Genomic DNA, 17,611 nt, shown 5'->3' on the forward strand with positions numbered 1-17,611 from the left:
CAAATAAAATATCATATAAAATAATTAAATAACGTATTTTGGACACCTTTAACACAACAAAGTGTTGTAGCTTAGTGGTTTAAAGTGTCTTAAAAGAGTTGAACTTTTATGGGTTTGTGAGTTTAAATCTCCGCTAACAACAACTTTTAAGCCTTTTTACCCACAAGTTTTCATGTATATTACGTTTATTTTTCAAAAATTTTCATGTATATTACGTAGTTAAGGTTTTAAAATTTCTAGGGCACCTTTCATCTTTTTCCTCTTTTTTTTTTTTCATTTTTTTCACTTATTAACATACTTTTTTCAAAAAAAATTCTTATATATTACGTAGTTTAATTTTAAAAATTTCTAGTTCAAATTTTTTCATATATATATATATTTTTTTTTTCTTTCAAAATTTCATGTATATTATGTAGTTAAATTTATAATTTTTCTAGGGCGCCTTTCATTTTTTTCCTTTTTTTTTTCCAAAAAAATTCTTAATGCACTTATTCAGCCAAAAGAAAAAATGTATTCGTATATAATTTCTGAATATCCTTCGTAAATTTCTGACTACTATGCACAATAATAAAATTTTGATAATAGTGAGGTTCGAGAAACCCACAACTATAGCGTGAGAAATCATTAATTTCATGGCCCTTCCTTATCATAGACCACAAATTAAATTTGTTACAATGTGCACAAACTATTATACATATAAATTTATTTAATTTTTTAATACAAATATCTGTCCTATGAAAAAATTACTTTGTTCTTTTGAATCACCAAATCTCCATCTAAATTCGCCTCTGTATAATTTATTTAAAAAAATATGATATTCTTCCAATTCTATTATATTAGGATTGTCAAAATGAGCTCAAAAGTGATCCAGTCAAATCGTTTATAATTTTACAAGCTGAATTCAAGATAATATAAAATTGAATTAATCTCAATCTCAACTCATTCAACCAAATCCCAATTCATTTTTCATGGATCTTCAACTTGACTAGCTTAATCTCTGATTCAACCTATTTTTAATGACTTTTTATTTATGTTGCTGCATTGTATGTTCTATATTATATATATAATTAACATGCACATCCATCTTCTAGAGTTTATTTAATCTAAACCAAACACAAAAGAAGATTGAATATACTAATTGCAAAATTCTAAGAAAAAATAAATGGATTGCACTAAATAAAGGTAGAAAGGTATATAGAGGCTATAATAAGATCTTTATTCATTAGGAAATTCAAATTCTAAAATATTGTATTTTATCTTAAATACATTTTATATAATAAGATGAAAATTGTAGTTAAATAAGAAAACAATTTTATATTAATGTTTTTTCTTTTTTAGAAAATTAATAAAAAAGGATATTTACTATGTAATAATATAATTTTATATTGATTGCTCCAAAAGGGGGCCAATACATGACCCATCTATCTTGGTCCGATCCGCCGGTGGTTTATCTCATACTCAAACCCTAATCTGTTCATTTTGTGTTCTCTCTTACAAGAATTTCAAGCCCTAATTGCAATTCTCTGAAGTTACTTCCAATCGCTAGATGTCGGTAAGTTGATTTCTTTGCTGAGTTTTCTGTATATTTACTGGTGATGGCGCTTCACAGTTTTTTTTGCGATTCTGTGTGGTTTTTTTCTTTGTTTATCCGTCGAAATTGGGGGAAAGTTGATTTCTCACATAAAAATCTTGACTTTACATTCAATGGATTTGCTAATCTGATCAGTGGAACAATTTTGAGCTTTAAATGTCAATCTGTTAGAAGGATTTACTCTTTTGGAATTTGTGTGAAGGATTTACGCTTTTGCTAGTGAGGGGAGGGTGTTGAGGAGAGTGAGCATGCACCATATGCAGTCTTTCCCTTGTATTTGGTCTTTACTGTGTACTTCATAGAACCATCTAATTCCCAAGGAGCAACCTTTACTTGTCTCTCTAATGTCATTTTTCGATATACAGTATAAATGTCTCTGTTTGCTAAATGTTCAATCTGGATGTCTAATTGTTTATTTGTTTATCTTGTAATTGAACTTTCAATTTGATGTTAGTATAATTTCTTTTGTGCTGTCTGAGTATGTTTTACATGCTATTTACTACAGCAGGTAACCCTACAATCCCAGAGTAATAGGGTTTCGTAAGGTGAATATTGGGGTTTAGTTGGTTCAATTTGGGGACGTTTCATTCCTAGAGTAATTTTCATGCAATTTTGGTTGACAAATTCTATATGGTTCTTATGCAGACTAGCAGAGGAGGGAGAGACAGACATCGCAGGGACCATCCTCCCAGATCTGAAGAGAAGAGCCATCAGGGTCGTGAAAATCCTCCTTCTAGACATCTTTGGGTTGGGAATCTGTCTCATAGTCTTTCAGAAAGTACCTTGGCCAGTCACTTCTTACGTTTTGGGGACCTCGAACGTGTAGCATTTCAACCAGGTCGCAGTTATGCTTTCATTAATTTTAAAGATGTGGAAGGGGCCTTTGCTGCTATAAGACATCTCCAAGGTTATGTTGTTGCTGGAAATCCACTTAGGATTGAGTTTACAAAGGCGGTTAGTTTTGTCAACCTTTGCCTGCTTTTCCTTGTGACATTATCGTCTTCTCATAGAGAATTTTTGGCAGTACACATGAAAGTAGTATATTTTTCCCTAGAAAGTTTCTATGAGATGCATTCTCTTACTCTTAAACGTCTGCTGTTAATATCAATGCACTTATCCAAGTTTAATGTGGATCTTGATCTTCCATTTTTGCCATTCTCTCTGCTTTCACTCAGTATCGTTGAGGTCATAAGATTTATTAACTACCACTATATATTATAACAGATGGTTGTTTGTTCCAAAAAAAAATAAAAATAAAGAAAGAATCATAATGGTTGGCCTAAGCGGTCAAACATTTAATCATCTGAAACCTAAGGGAAATATTATCAAATCAAAAAAGAAAGAAATATGACGAAGACATGGAGAATCTAAAGACAGTTCCACAAAATTCAGCAGATTAAATTTCAAAATTATTGCAAATTGTAGGATGTGGCAGTGACTTAGCAAATGTGAAATTAGAACGTGTTTATATATTTCTCCCCAAGCGATCGTGTAGCCTCAGTTTGTGAGGGTAGTGTAGTGACGAGAAATATCACAAGCTTCATGAGAAGTCTTACTCCGCATCAAGTTTGCTCTTCAATCCACAAGTTATGTATGATCTGAGTAGAAGTTGCACCAACTCCTTCCATTTCGGTGTCTTTATTCTGTTGCTTTCAAAATCAATTATCAGGATGCGAACTCCTTTCTCGAGCAATATCTGTACTCAATCATTATAAAATGCCGCTAGAGTCATGGGTATATCGGGCTATGCATTCCTCTTGCACCTCTTAATTAATAACCATTGAGAGCATAGATGCAGGTGTCAGTCTGTCGGATGCTGTAAATAGCAGGCAGATACTCTCTTCAATCAATCTCCAGCTGCTTAGTGCTGCTATAGACGTGTACCATACAAGCTTTTTCAGTGACAGCATTTATCTGTTAAGTCCTTATCACAGATGGTTACTTCTGTTCTAGGATAACGTTAGGTAGCACCTCACAAACTTCATACTGGGGCAGCCACAGCACTATATAAACATTTGCCAATGTTGGAATGCACATGATTCTTTCACATTCATATGCATTGAAGAGACAATTTGTTCCCAAGGCAGAGCACTATTCTTGAAATGTTATTGAGATAGTGTGCTTGTTCCAATTTTGAAATCATTACTTATCAGTTTTCACGACAAAGCAAAAAGATGGTATCGATGAAGGGGTGTTCTTCTCGGTTCCCTTTTTATCCTCAGTTGCTTTTGCAAAGGCAACAATATATGCAGCTTGTGGTATATGGTGAGATTAAAACCATCAAAGTTAGATCCTCTTATAGCCGGAGTACCTATTGCTAAGACCTTTCTATATGGCACGTAGTTGGTGTTGAAGGACCATCATGTAGGGCTGTTACTTCTCAAGAGATGAGAATCTAACCATCTATATTTTACTGCTATCTTCAGTAAAAATTACATCAGCACAGTGTGGTACATTTTTTGTTAAGGTTATTAATATCAGACTTATCAGACATCACCAATTTTTTTCTGAAATTGCCTGGTTACTTGGTTGTTGTGATCAGTTCAAACAACTTTTATCATGGCAATACCATTAAATAAATTCCTATGAGTTATATCTCACATCGCACGGAAGTCCTTCACAAGCAAGATCTCAGGTGAGGTGCATTCGAAATCCACAAAAGTGGAAGTACACCTGATTTTATCCATAGAGTTCGGGTTGTTGCCTTTTTTGAATAAATGAACCAAATTAAGATGAGATGTGGAGGATATTTTTTTTAGAGTTCAGTCCACAAAGTAAATCCCAATCTCCTAAATTGTTATGGTGTTGAGGATTAACATTGCAACACTCCTAATGATAATGATTCTCATTCTCAACCATATATTTGGACTAAATAAGCATCTAATGAGATGATTTAATGTAGCAACTCCTCCGTAGTGCTGATTTATAACATCTGTAATATAACCATTTCAAAAAAAAAAAGAAGAGAAAATTAATGTAGTAAAAAGACCATCCACAACTGTGAATGATGTGTCCAAATTGAAGTTTATGGTCCATGACATTCTACAAAAACATCCCTCACTTGAACTGATAGTTCTCAGCTGAAGCACAATTTACCAATATAAAAAAATAGCTCTCAGCTGAAGCACCCTCTAGATAAGAAAGACTTCTCGGTTTTCGTTCAGGATTCATTCTATCATGCAACAAATTCACACACTAGATCTGAATTACTGGTGGTCATTGATGTAAAATAAGCAGCAGTTCTCACACGTTCCCTACTTGAATGCATTGAATTTGTGACACAGTTATCTATTTGGTGTACTGTGATCTGTTTCTTTAGAGAGTACCTGTCTTGAGGCTAACACCCTTCGCTTCTGAAATAAAATTATAGAAGTTAGATTGATGAGTTGGATAATTGGGCTATGTTTAGAAGAATAATTTTTCAAGTCAGAAAATTGTACAACTGCCAACATTATCTAGATGCAAATACCAGCCAGTAAATGGCTGAAATATAACTTTTTGTCAGTATTATCAGTGCTTATAACCAAGTTGCTCCTAATTCTGTTGGCTTCTTCTAGAAAGGCGATCCATTTATATGTATTTTTCAAGTGAAGCGTTCTCTTATTTGCGTACCAGAAAATGCTTTCAGCTTGCTCCCTTCATATCCCTCAACTTAATAAAAATCTTACCCCTTAATGTAGCAGCATGCAAAAATTATATCCTTAAACATAAGCTTGTTTCTCCCATATTTTAACCAGCTTTCTTGAAATATTTACAAACTTTGTTTGGATGCTCGGATTCTACTTTGCTTTTATGGCACCCTGAATCTTATCCATTTTATGTGAAGTTAGCTTCAGGGCATGCCAACTTTATGTCCATAGTCTTGCAAACTTGTCTGTTCTACCTCAAATTAGCATCTCAATCTAGGAACGAGTAAATGGATCTGCTATCAGCTGGAGTATTGTATTCCACCTTTGTATTTAGGCTGTCTAACTCTCACAATGCAGTGGGGCCAGCTTTGGCAGATGATTCCAGCTGATTCCCACGAGATTGGGGTCTTGAGGCATTAGTGATCTCAAAATAATGCTTATAAATTTGCAAAACTTGATAACATGAATATTTTGTTAACTTCTTTGAGGCGTTAGTGATCCCACCTTGCACTGCCTATTGAATCCCATATAGATTCAGAACATAAACCAAAATTTGCAGGACAGCTGATGACTAATCACAAAATCTGCTAGGCATATTTACAATGTCAAGAAATGATCCACAATTTCCGAGTTCTCATTACATAAGCAACACCAATTACTAAGTTCTTTTTTTTTTTTTGAGAAAGATATTGTTAGATCGGCTGATAAATTTAAGCCTCTAATTTTTTGTTGCAATTTTCCTTTATCAAGCAAGTTCGATGTGCATCTATCCTTTCCATCCAAAACATGCTACCTTGCTAGAGCTTTTTGTTTCCAGATTATCTTACATAGCCATTTGTACTTCGTTTTTTTGGCAAACTAAGGTAATTTTGTTAATAACCACAATCGTGTAAAAATTTCTCATAAAATACACCTTCCATGTCCATTTGGTAGTATGTCTAGAAGAGTTCCTTGTCATTACTAAATGGTACGTGGCAAAAAAATTCATTTAGAGAAAATATTATTGAATTTTTTTTGTCTACATTACACTGAGCCTATTTATAGACATTGCGCTACCATCCTTTTCCACAGGAATACTTTCTACAAATCCTATTCCTATTTATATTCTAACGTTCCCCTCAAGTTGGTGTATACAAGTCATATGTATTAAGCATGTTACAAATGTAACTCAATATAGGAACTACTGAGAGACTTGGTAAAAACCAACTGCAAATCACTCTATTTCACAAATTTTCTAACAATATTACTGAGAGTATCTTTTCTTCGACAAGTGACAGTCAATCTTAATGTGCTTTAGTTTTCTCATAAATATTCAATTTGATGTGATAAAAAGCCACGTGATTATCACACAAGTTCGATCCATCCAATTTATTCGAATTTTAGTTCTCTAAGCAACTGTTTAATCCAAACTAGCTCACAAGTTGCTATAACTAGGCTGTGTATCGGTCGGTTTGGGTTTTGAAGTTTATTGATCTGACTTATTGGTTATCGATTTGTAGAGATGCTACCATTATAGAACTATTAAATATTGACTTATCGTTAATTCGTTATAGGTTTTTGATCATTATCATTTTAGTTATCGGTTAACCATTCAGATTTGACTGTAAAAATATATTGAAAATCACTTTAGAAACGAAGGTGACAAACCAAATGAACCATGCACATGAGTTCACAAGTTACATCTTGCTCAAAAGCAAACACTTTTACATTAGAATAACCAAGTGTTTGAGGCAACTAGAAATAAAAGTAGGAAATCGAACTCTAAGTCAAGCAGTTAATATGCAAAATGGTATAAATATAATTATTTAATTTACTATCCGGTTATCGGTTAATCCGTTAAGAAAAACCCTCAAACTATTTAAGAACTGATAACCCGATAACAAAAAAAATCAAAACCATTATCAAAACTGTTAAACCAATTATCCAATACTGATAAATCAATAACTTTTTTTGGATTCGGTTTATCAGTTTCGGTTTGATTTTGATTTGCCCTAGCTGCAACTATTGCTTGATAGTCAACTTTTGCACTAGATTGAGCAACGACACTATTTCTTATTCGTCTAAAACACCAAATTACCTTTTACTCGAACACAATATTCACTTGTAGAATACCCTTTGGGGTGGCTCAGTGGTTTGAGCTTGGGACTTCCATGTAGGAGGTCTCAAGTTCGAAACCCCTTGCCAGGGAAAGCAAGGGGTTTGGGTTCTGGGTCGAGCTCGTTGCACCAGACTTGTCTAGTGCGGGTTACCTCTCTTATGTGGTTTGCGAGCTATTGCATAGAAACATGATTTTACCGTATTCGCACTCAAAGGGTAGCGGCTGCCGGTTTCCGTTATCATAAAATAAAATAAATTGTAGTTCTAGAACATCTATGAGGAGGTGATTTTGCCCAATCAGCATTTGTATACCCAACAGTCTACTTATGGCAACCCATTGGCTATCATAGAGAGAATCCATAATTTGACTCTTAAGAAAAGTAATGACAGGTCTAGTCACGGTGTGATAATATAATTCAACTTACGAACCAACTACCTATACCTTCTGGGGTCACTAAGTGGATCCCCCCGTCTTGGCAGGAGTTTAGCATTCAAATATGTCAATGGCTCTACATCCATTGTTCCTGTCTTCCTAGAATGTCCAAAGCATACTTCTATTGTGAAATAATAATACCTTATTTGGACTGAGCAACTTCAAAACCTAGAAAATGTATTAGAATACTGAGGTCTTTAGTTTAGAAATGTTGAAAGAGACGTCGCTTTAAATTAGTGATATCATCTTGATCATTACTGATGACAATGTTATCGTCAACATAAAGCACTAACTAAGTACATAGATTTGGAGCAGATGCTAATAAAACACAGAATGATCAACTTCAATATGCGTCGTACCAAACTCCTGAATATACTATGTTGAACTTCCCAAACTTAGAGAATGTTTTAGACTATAGAGTGGCTGTTGCAATTGACATAACGGGCTACTACGACTTCCCCTTAGCAACAAAACTAAGTGGTTGCTACTTTTTTTTTTAATGAAGTAAACATATGTTACTTAAGAACGTTAGGTTTATGCTATCAGCAAAAGTGAACTAGAGAGTTAGCTCCCGTACAAGATCTTAACTCCTATGCTTAGAATCAAAGATCTAACAAAATCTAGAAAAGTATAAACATTATTTAGAGGAGACAAAATATTTCCGCTAAACAAGTTAACTAGGCAACTAGCTTTTAAGAGTGATTCAAAGCTGAGACACCATCAAAAGATTTGTGATTTCTTTTATCCCACACACTAACAAATTACTATTGTAATCATTCTCCCAATCCTCTTGATGCCGTTATCAACTTTCCAAAAGATCTAGCTAGAATAAGCTTCCTTGATGGATGTGGGAAGACCTAATGTAGACTAAAAAAAGAAGAAGAAAGGAAACAGTCCCAGATATCTGTTACAACTGGAGAATGCATAAGAACATGATTGGCATTTTTTGAAGCTTGATGACACATATAACATCTGATGACTAGGATTAACTTTCTTAGATTGATAATCTTGTGTAATAAAAACACCAGTTAGCGCAAGCTTTATGAAACATGTTAATTTTAGTGGGAGTGTGATTTTCCCAACATGCTTCCATGGTGTTTTGTCCAACAATCCATTCTGTGAGCACATGAGGTAGTGGTTGCCTTTGATTGCATAATGCCCTTGCTTGGAGTTTCCCCGAACCATTTTGTCTGAATGTAGCTCTTCACTCATGGAATCTGCTAGGGTGGCTAGTAGACTGAATAGATCATTAAGTTGCAGTCATGCAAGTTTTTCCTGAATAAGGAGCTCTAATCATTGTTGTCTCTGCATTGATAAACAAAACATTCTTTGTTGTTGGCAATTTGAGTCCAAGATGTAAACAAGGTGGTTGCTACATATAAATTTCCTTATCAAGTTCACCAGGGAGAAAAACATTCTTGATGTCCAATTGATAAAGAGGCTAATGATGGTGGGAGGTGACATGTATTCCATTGTATCATTGTAATATAAACCCAATATATCGGAATATACCTTTGAAAACAAGGCGAGCCTAAAGCCGATCAACTTGTTGACATCATAAACCAACGACGACCAACAATAAATTTACTTGAAAGAAGATGAACAAACTCCTAAGTACTATTCGCATGTAAAATAGATATCTTGTCAATTGTAGCTTGTCGCTATTGTGGATGAGAAAGTACTTCACGTGTAGATTTAGGGATGGAAATAGAGGACGATTTTGATACAACAACATGATGGGGTAATGACAGTCGATGATAACTTTCAAAGGTATTGTGGGGTTAGTATTATGAGTGGACTACCTTTTCTTGAGTGTGCTCAATTCATTAGGAGAAAACAAGTTTATAGTATGTACAGGGTCCAACACAAGACGCGAATCATCTAGGCCTAATGCTAGATGCGGATGCCGATGATAAGTCACGAGCGGTGGCACTGTGGATCAAGATGTAGAAACAACGTGATTCCTCAAAAAATCGGTATCATTGAGTGCTCAAATATATCAAAATGACCTGAAGAAGATGTAAAGTAAGATTGAGACTCAATTAATATGACATTGGATGACATAAAGTCTAGACAAATATCAGGTGAGTAGTAACAATACTCGTGTTGTTTTTTTGGTGTAAAGAAGAGGGTATAGAAGTAGTAGAACAGTTGGTAGATTTCCTAGGATCAATTTAATTATGGTTTTAGCTTGTAACTTTTTGGAGGTAGCCAACATACCCTTAATGCCGAGGAATACAACTTTAACTTTATAAAAAAAATAATACTCCTTTTGAACTCTTGAATAACCAAAAAAGACACATTTGAGAGCGGGCTAATTTATCTTTTGATGCATTAAGTTTTGAGCAAAATATGTGCTCTCAAAGACACGAGGGGGAAGAGAGTATAGAGGTGAGAGGTGAGACAATATTGAATATGGAGTCTGATTTTTAATTACAGATGAGGTCATTCGATTCCAAAATCCAAAGGGAGGACTACTCTATTCTTTCAACTTAAGTTTCAATCAAAACACGATATGAATTTCTAAGGCCTCATTTGGTTGCACTTAATGGAAGGTTGTATCTGAATGGTTCAGACCTTACGTCATTAAGGGGTTATCGTTTGTCATCTGGTTAGAGTTATACATGTATTAGTAATGTAGAGATTACTTATCAGTGAATCTATATATTATTTTATGCAGGTATTAGTTATGTAGGGATTATTTATACATGTATTAGATATTCCACCTTCTATCCTACATGAAATAGGACATGGGTTTCTAAATTTTCAACCAAACATCGTATTAATTTTGTACATGAATAACTTATTTTCTATCTACCTACCAAATATCATACAAATAAGAAAATTAATATATGATTAACTTGTTTCTTATTCAGCAACCAAATGACCCTAAGTGCATTTGTTTACATTAAGATTTTTACACTTATTTGGTCTGAATAGGTCGCAACAGTAAGATCTTAAACAAGGTTGTAATATTTTTAAGAGGTATTTTTGTGTGGATAATTTTTACCATCACTTTGTCCATAACCATCGGCCACCACCTCCTTTTCCATCACAGCCACATCGCCAAAACACAAGCCGCCACCACCAACCACCTCACAACCACCAGAGGCAGCGACTACTGCTACTCGTTGTCACATCTACAATCTACCATTATAATTTATCATTGCCATCAACACCACCGTCACTGCCATTGGGTACCTTCTCCGCCAGTATCAACCACTACCACCATTGCGGACTGCAGTCAATCCAAATCCTCTGAGAAGAAATTACCTAGTGTCTTGATCTTTGACTCCTTTTTTCATTGTTGGATTTTGACATAACTATTGCTTCACACAGCAAGGGAGAAAAAGTGGTTTTCATAGTTGTTTTTCCCGCTCCCTTTGGCCTTCTCCGACAGATCGTTTCAGTTTAGTGCAGGTGGTTGTTATCAATAAAATGCTTAGCTGAGTAGTTTCTTCTGAGGTATTTATCCAAGTTGCACTATTGATTTACTCCAGGGAAGATTAAGTAGGTATTTAAGTTTAAGGTATTCAAAGTATATGCTTTTGAAGTAGTGTTTGTGCCTTCAATATGTCTACAGAGGATGCGTTGCTGTCCCGTAACTTGAAATATTTCTAGCGCTTCCTTTCATGATAATCTAGGGCTAAAATATAAGATAAATGTTGTTGGGTTTTGTCTTCTTCGAAATGCATGAACACTTCTGTGGCTTGTGTGTAAGCAATAAACTTGTGCTTTAGCAATTTTCCAGTAAGTTGATTAGTCGAGTATCAGAGAGGTAGTTGAAAGCTGCATGTGAGTGAATCTCACAAGTAAAATTGTGTGTGTATTCATATCATATCTTTTGTAAGAATTGGTTATATTGTCTGTGGAAAATTGCGAAGTTACTTCACTTCTGCATCAACAATATCTTGCATTTGTTCTACCAGAAGAATGTTTGGCTTATGTTATGATAGATCTTAATTCACTGGTTAGAACTTTTCTTTTTGTCTTTGTACTTTAAAAGAGATGGTCCATTAATTGCAGCGCATTCGTTTTTAGAGTCATAATATTTTTACGCTATTCCTAAAGGACTTCATTTCTGCACTTGTAAAGTATATGATCCTGGAAGTTAGGCTGCTCCCAACTTTGTTTAAATGGTAGTTAGACTATTCTACATAGATGATTGCATTTGTCCTATCCTATACATGTGTATGTTTTTTTTTGTATGTGTCTGCTTCAACATCTTACGTCCAGATTCTTGCTGCAGTAGTCAGAGTACCTTCATGAAGATAATGTAGTGTTACAGCATTGGAGAGTGTACACTAGTAACTAGATTAGAAAAAGAAAGCCCTTCTTCAAGAACAACTACCAGTTTCAATTTTGAGGGTTTTGATTGATACTTAATGTAGGTCACAGGTTTCTTCTTTTTGGTGTTTTACTTCTTAGCGTTGATACAGCAATTTCCCATATGTGTTGTTACTTTCTGGTGAAAGTTAATCTACATGCTAGCAAATTCACCTCTTTTTTTTCTTTTCTAATCTAAAAATCTATCAAAAAAAATAGCGACAGTTCTGCTCTAACTATGGTTTTATATCCCAGGAAAAATCATCACCAGCACCACCACGGGATGAAGAGTATTTTCCACGTCGAGATGACCGTCCCATGATAAGAAGATCTCCACTTTCACAAAGGGATTTGAGGACTCGCCACTCTACTTCTGACCTTCCACCATATCCAGACAAATCAAGGTTAGATGATAAGGGTGGAGAACCCAGTGAGGTTTTGTGGATTGGGTTTCCTGCACAACTGAAAGTAGATGAATTCATATTACGAAAAGCCTTTTCCCCATTTGGACAGATAGATAGGATTACTGCATTTCCTGGTAGAACTTATGCCTTTGTTCAATACAAGAATGTGACGGCAGCTTGCAGGGCAAAGGAAACATTACAAGGAAATTTATTTGACAATCCTCGAGTACATATTTGTTTTGCTCGGGCGGAAGCTGGAACCTCTAACAAGGAAAGGAGCCCAACGAATGATTCACCATCCTCACATTTGAGATCATATGGGCACATTGGTTCTTCTGAGAACCTTCGACATGATAGGGACTTTGGTAATGCTCCTCGAGATCATGGCATGAGGTCTCCAAGGTTCAACTCAGATATGGATCCTGGTGATTCTCGTCATGTTGGTTTTGGCAGAAAGGGTAATGCATGGGTTGGTGAAGATGATAGAAGGAGATTTCCTGTTCTGGATTCTGAATTGGGACATGGGGACAGTGCTTACAATCACCGTAGTCCTCCAAGGAAAAGAGTTGTAGACATCCGTGAGCGTGAGTTTTCTCCTCAGCGGTTCCCTAGACAAGATCCGTTCTATGATGATTCATGGGACTTGCCTGAGGATCCTTTTGTCTTCCGTGAAGCTAAGAAACTGAAGACCAGCTCCTATTTTCCTGAAAATGAGCTTCCAGAATATCCTTTCAATGATATGGAACCAGCAAGACAGAGGGGGTACCCTGAATTTCCCCAAGCTGAGGTCCTTGATAAAAACTTTGATTCTGGATCTCTTGTTCATAGACAGATTCCTGAGCGGATGATGAACTCCAATGTACCTTTTCCGGAGGAGAACGACAGGTGGAATTCACGATTTGACGGGTTTAAGGTGGGCTCTGGTCAATTGGCTTCAAAAGCTGAGCAGAAAAGGTTGACTCCTGAACCACATGCCTCATCCAAGAGTAGTGAGTGGAAATGGGAAGGTACTATTGCTAAGGGAGGAACTGCCGTCTGTCGGGCTCGATGCTTTCCCGTGGGCAAACCTTTAGAGATGATCTTGTAAGTAATTACATGTTTTATGCAAAGTTAATTGTTCTATAGACGTTAATTTATGATCTAATGTGCACAAGAAGTTGAAACTAAAAACTGGAAGGCTACTTCAGTTAGAAATGAAAGCTTTTTTGAACTGCAGCTTTGGACATTTGAGTTGAAGCCCTTCCTATCACAGAAATATCTCAATCCAATATACTCTGCTATAACTGATGAAATCATACTAGTTCATGGAGCTCATATTGTACTAATAGTTGTAGTTTTCTGTAGGTGCTTTTGAGTTAACTTAAACACTTTCTCTAGGTGCTTTTGAATTAACTTTAACATGTTTGGATTACACTGGGTATGTTGTTATACATTTGGATTAGTAAGCTCAACATTCAGGTCTCTATCACTTTAGAGCAGCTTTATACAAGACTTGTATTGTTAACCAGTGAAAGTTTAGCTGATTGATGCTTTAATAACAAATATTTAGGCTTTGCTCAAGTTAAATAAAATCATTATGCCTCTATCTGATTGAAATTGAATTGTAAAAAAACTCTGATAAAGTGTATTCGTTGGAGACATTAGTGTTTACATCCCTGTTACGTAGAAGTGAATGTTCTTGATTAGTACATTTCTTATCTTAGGATCCTGAGATGGAAAATGAATAGTATTTAACTGATATTTGATATTCAGCTTTACTCAATTTAAGGAGATCCAGAGATTGAATTTTGCTCCTTCTTGCCCGTTCGAGGACAATCATCATTTCTGTTGTGTGGAGTGGGAATTTTTTTTCATGATATCAAGTACATGGGAAGGATCTCGAACGATACTTACGTTGCAAGACTTGTTTTAACTCTCTTCATCTTAGGCATTATGAATGTCTTGTCTTCTCATACATTTGTTCACAGGGTTTTTGGGATTTAAGTTTTACAGTCTTTAAGTGAAAACTGAGCTATTGTCTTGGGTTGAGAACTTTTCATCCCACATGTTGCGAATAGAACTCGAATTCTTTTCCTTCTTTAAATTTGCAATGGTTCAATTCCGCAGACCTGTATACTTGGACTGCACTGCAAGGACTAGTTTAGACATGCTTGCAAAGCATTACTATCAAGCAGCTGGTTCTTGGGTTGTCTTCTTTGTTCCAGCTACTGATGCTGACATAGCATTTTACAGCGAATTCATGAATTATCTTGGTGAGAAGCAGCGAGCTGCTGTGGCTAAATTGGATGATAGGACCACTATGTTTCTTGTACCTCCTTCTGACTTCTCTGAGAAAGTCCTTAAAGTACCAGGAAAACTGAGCATCTCTGGTGTTGTTTTAAGATTAGATCCTCCTGCTCCCGGTTTTGGGTCTCATTCTGAGAAGAATGAAACTGGTATCACCGGTTTCCAGGGCATGACATCATTTGCCCAGCCGATATCGCCTTCTGGGCCTAATGCTGCACTGACATCTTACGCAGCCACTCAGAGACCAGGAATCAGCAATACATCGTTCCCTGGGATAGATACAGGACCTCCAGCTGCTTCATTTTCAGGCTCTCTTCATCCAGCTGGTAACTTTTCTGAGTCATTTAGTGGAGACAGGCATAATTACATGGTCAATCAGCAGTACCCTGCCATGGGACAGAACTGGTCTTCCCATGATATGCAAAACCAAAATCCTAGTGTCAAGAATATCATCTCACAATCATCCAGTGGCAGAAATGATCCTACCATCGGTCAGGGATATAACCCGGCCATGCCTGGTACAGGGCAGGAAAGTTCTAGCATCTATAGGGGTGAAGTTCCAAATTTCCATTCAAATGGTAATAATAGACCTCCCCCGGAGGCAAAGACACCACCTGCACCTTTTCAATCAGAACAACTTGCATTGTTAACCTCATCACTTCTTGGGCAGCAGAGACAATCGGGGGTTGCATCAACAGGACAAGATTCTAGACAAACAGGCACTGCTTACCTGCCTGACAACTCATACAGGCCACAGCAGAATCTTTCATTCCCAAACAATCAGCCTGTTGATCATTCATCATCTCAGTTTGGTCAAGTACAGCAACAACAGCAAGCAATGGCGAGTTTGCCAGGCCCACCTCCAAGAGAGCTTCAGCATGGCACGAACGTGGGCCAACTGCAAAATGCAGCTGATGAAGAAACAGACCCACAGAAACGCTTGCAGGCAACATTGCAGTTGGCAGCAGCACTACTCCATCAAATTCAACAGGGTAAATCATGAACAAATATATACCAAAGAAGGTCAATAAGTACTGTATTTATTTGAATGCATTTATATATTGCAAGACGTGTCTTCGTCGTGCTGTACTTTCAATCTTGACCTAGTGCTAAGAAACCTACTGCAGCATTCTGTTCCTCCAAATCTCACTCTTTAAACCTTTTTAAGTTGTGCTTGTTGTTCTTGTCATTCAATAGGTTTCCACAAATGGTTTGATATGTAGTTCTAGACTAATTCAAATGGATAGCTCTCCATGGAGTTGTGATTTTGAGTGCAAAAAACTGTGGCTTCTCTATAGTCATTTTTTATAGAATGTAAGTGTGTGTCCTTAACTATATAGTTATGATTTGGTAACCTAGAAAGTCTCCTAAGGATATGACAATGATTTTGATTAGTCTCCTATAAAATAAACATGGTTAAAGCTATAAAAATAGGAGCTTGAATATTAGTAAATAATTGTAGGAGCTATATTGTCATGGGAAAAAACTCACTTCTATATTTATTCTGAACCATATTAAAATTAGGGAAAAGAGTCTGATTTACCCCTGAACTTTATGATTTGGAGCTGATATACCCTCCGTTTTAAAAATGGTCCATATATGCCCCTGCCGTTATAGAAATGGTTCATATATACCCTTTTACTTAACAGACCAATATTTAATAAATTAAAAATTCATTTCTTTATGCTTTAATATGAGAAAATGCCACGTGGCTCTTAAAATACCCATCCAATTAATTTTTACCGACCCGACCCAATTGAAAACAAAAAAACCTGACCCACTCCCTAACCCATTTCAATCTATGGTCTCCACTCTCCCGTTCAACAAGAAAAAAAAATCAAAACTGATTCATCTCTGCATCAAGACAAAATACAGCTCCCCAACCTTCTTTTTCCTCTTTTTGAAGTGATAAACATAACCTCACTCATTTATAAATCTCCTCACCAATTTTATCATTTTCCACTTTTATGAGCATCGTATAATTCGTCATTCACAAGAATATAAATAAGCCATAGCTCAACAAAACTGATATGTTTTTGATTATTTTTCTTGTTGAACGGGAGAGTGGAGACCATAGATTGAAATGGGTAAGGGAGTGGGTCGGGTTTTCTTGTTTTCAATTGGGTCGGGTCGGTAAAAATTAATTGGATGGGTATTTTAAGAGCCACGTGACATTTTCTCATATTAAAGCATAAAGAAATGAATTTTTAATTTATTAAATATTGGTCTGTTAAGTAAAAGGGTATATATGAACCATTTCTATAACGGCAGGGGCGTATATGGACCATTTTTTAAACAGAGGGTATATTTGCTCCAAATCATAAAGTTCAGGGGTAAATCAGACCCTTTTCCCTTAAAATTATGATTTAGTGATATTGAGGTTAATGTTTATATTGATTTGATGTGTCATATACTTGTAAAGCTAATTCAAATATCAGGTGAGAGTAAATTTTTTCCTCGATAGAAACTATAATCCATTTTTGGCACCTATTTTTTAATGCTCTTTGTTAAGAATCAAAATCAAAATTAAATGGACTTTGATCTAGGATTATATATCGGTCAATTTGGTTTTGAAGTTTATTGATTTGGTTTATTGGTTATCTAATTTTAGAGATGCCGAATCGTTGAAAAATAATTAAGATATTGACTTAATCGGTTATTGGTTTATTTGTTTTTTATCGTTATCAATTCGGTTGTCGGTTTAACTATTAAGATTTGACAAAAAAATAATAATTAAAAATCACTTAGAAACAAGGTGACATACCAAATGAACCACATGAATTCACAAGTTACATTTTGCTCAAAAGCAAATACTTTTACATTGTAGAATAACCAAGTGTTTTAA

At 35.7% G+C, this 17,611-nt stretch overlaps 1 protein-coding gene across 2 annotated transcripts; it reads left to right on the forward strand.

Moving 5' to 3' along the window:
• Window positions 1–1,240: 1,240 nt before the first annotated feature.
• On the forward strand, window positions 1,241–16,079 carry LOC101262385 (flowering time control protein FPA). 2 transcript variants are annotated; one of them, XM_004251769.5, is made up of 4 exons: window positions 1,241–1,552; window positions 2,237–2,545; window positions 12,332–13,563; window positions 14,587–16,079. In XM_004251769.5, exons 1-4 carry the CDS (start codon window positions 1,547–1,549, stop codon window positions 15,767–15,769), a joined length of 2,730 nt encoding a protein of 909 aa, XP_004251817.1. In that variant the 5' UTR covers window positions 1,241–1,546; the 3' UTR covers window positions 15,770–16,079. The 2 variants fall into 2 exon arrangements, with proteins under 2 accessions (XP_004251817.1, XP_069148459.1); XM_069292358.1 differs by having other exon boundaries at window positions 14,713–16,079.
• Window positions 16,080–17,611: the final 1,532 nt, after the last annotated feature.

The sequence above is a fragment of the Solanum lycopersicum genome, chromosome 12 (assembly GCF_036512215.1).
Source record: "Solanum lycopersicum chromosome 12, SLM_r2.1".
In the NCBI taxonomy this organism is placed as follows: domain Eukaryota; kingdom Viridiplantae; phylum Streptophyta; class Magnoliopsida; order Solanales; family Solanaceae; genus Solanum; species Solanum lycopersicum.

Bases quoted from the DNA above. Each gene is read 5' to 3' on its own strand.
- LOC101262385 (XM_004251769.5), top strand. The intron at 2,546-12,331 runs GTTAGTTTTGTC...TTTATATCCCAG, and splicing joins GGATTGAGTTTACAAAGGCG to GAAAAATCATCACCAGCACC. The intron at 13,564-14,586 runs GTAAGTAATTAC...TCAATTCCGCAG, and splicing joins AAACCTTTAGAGATGATCTT to ACCTGTATACTTGGACTGCA.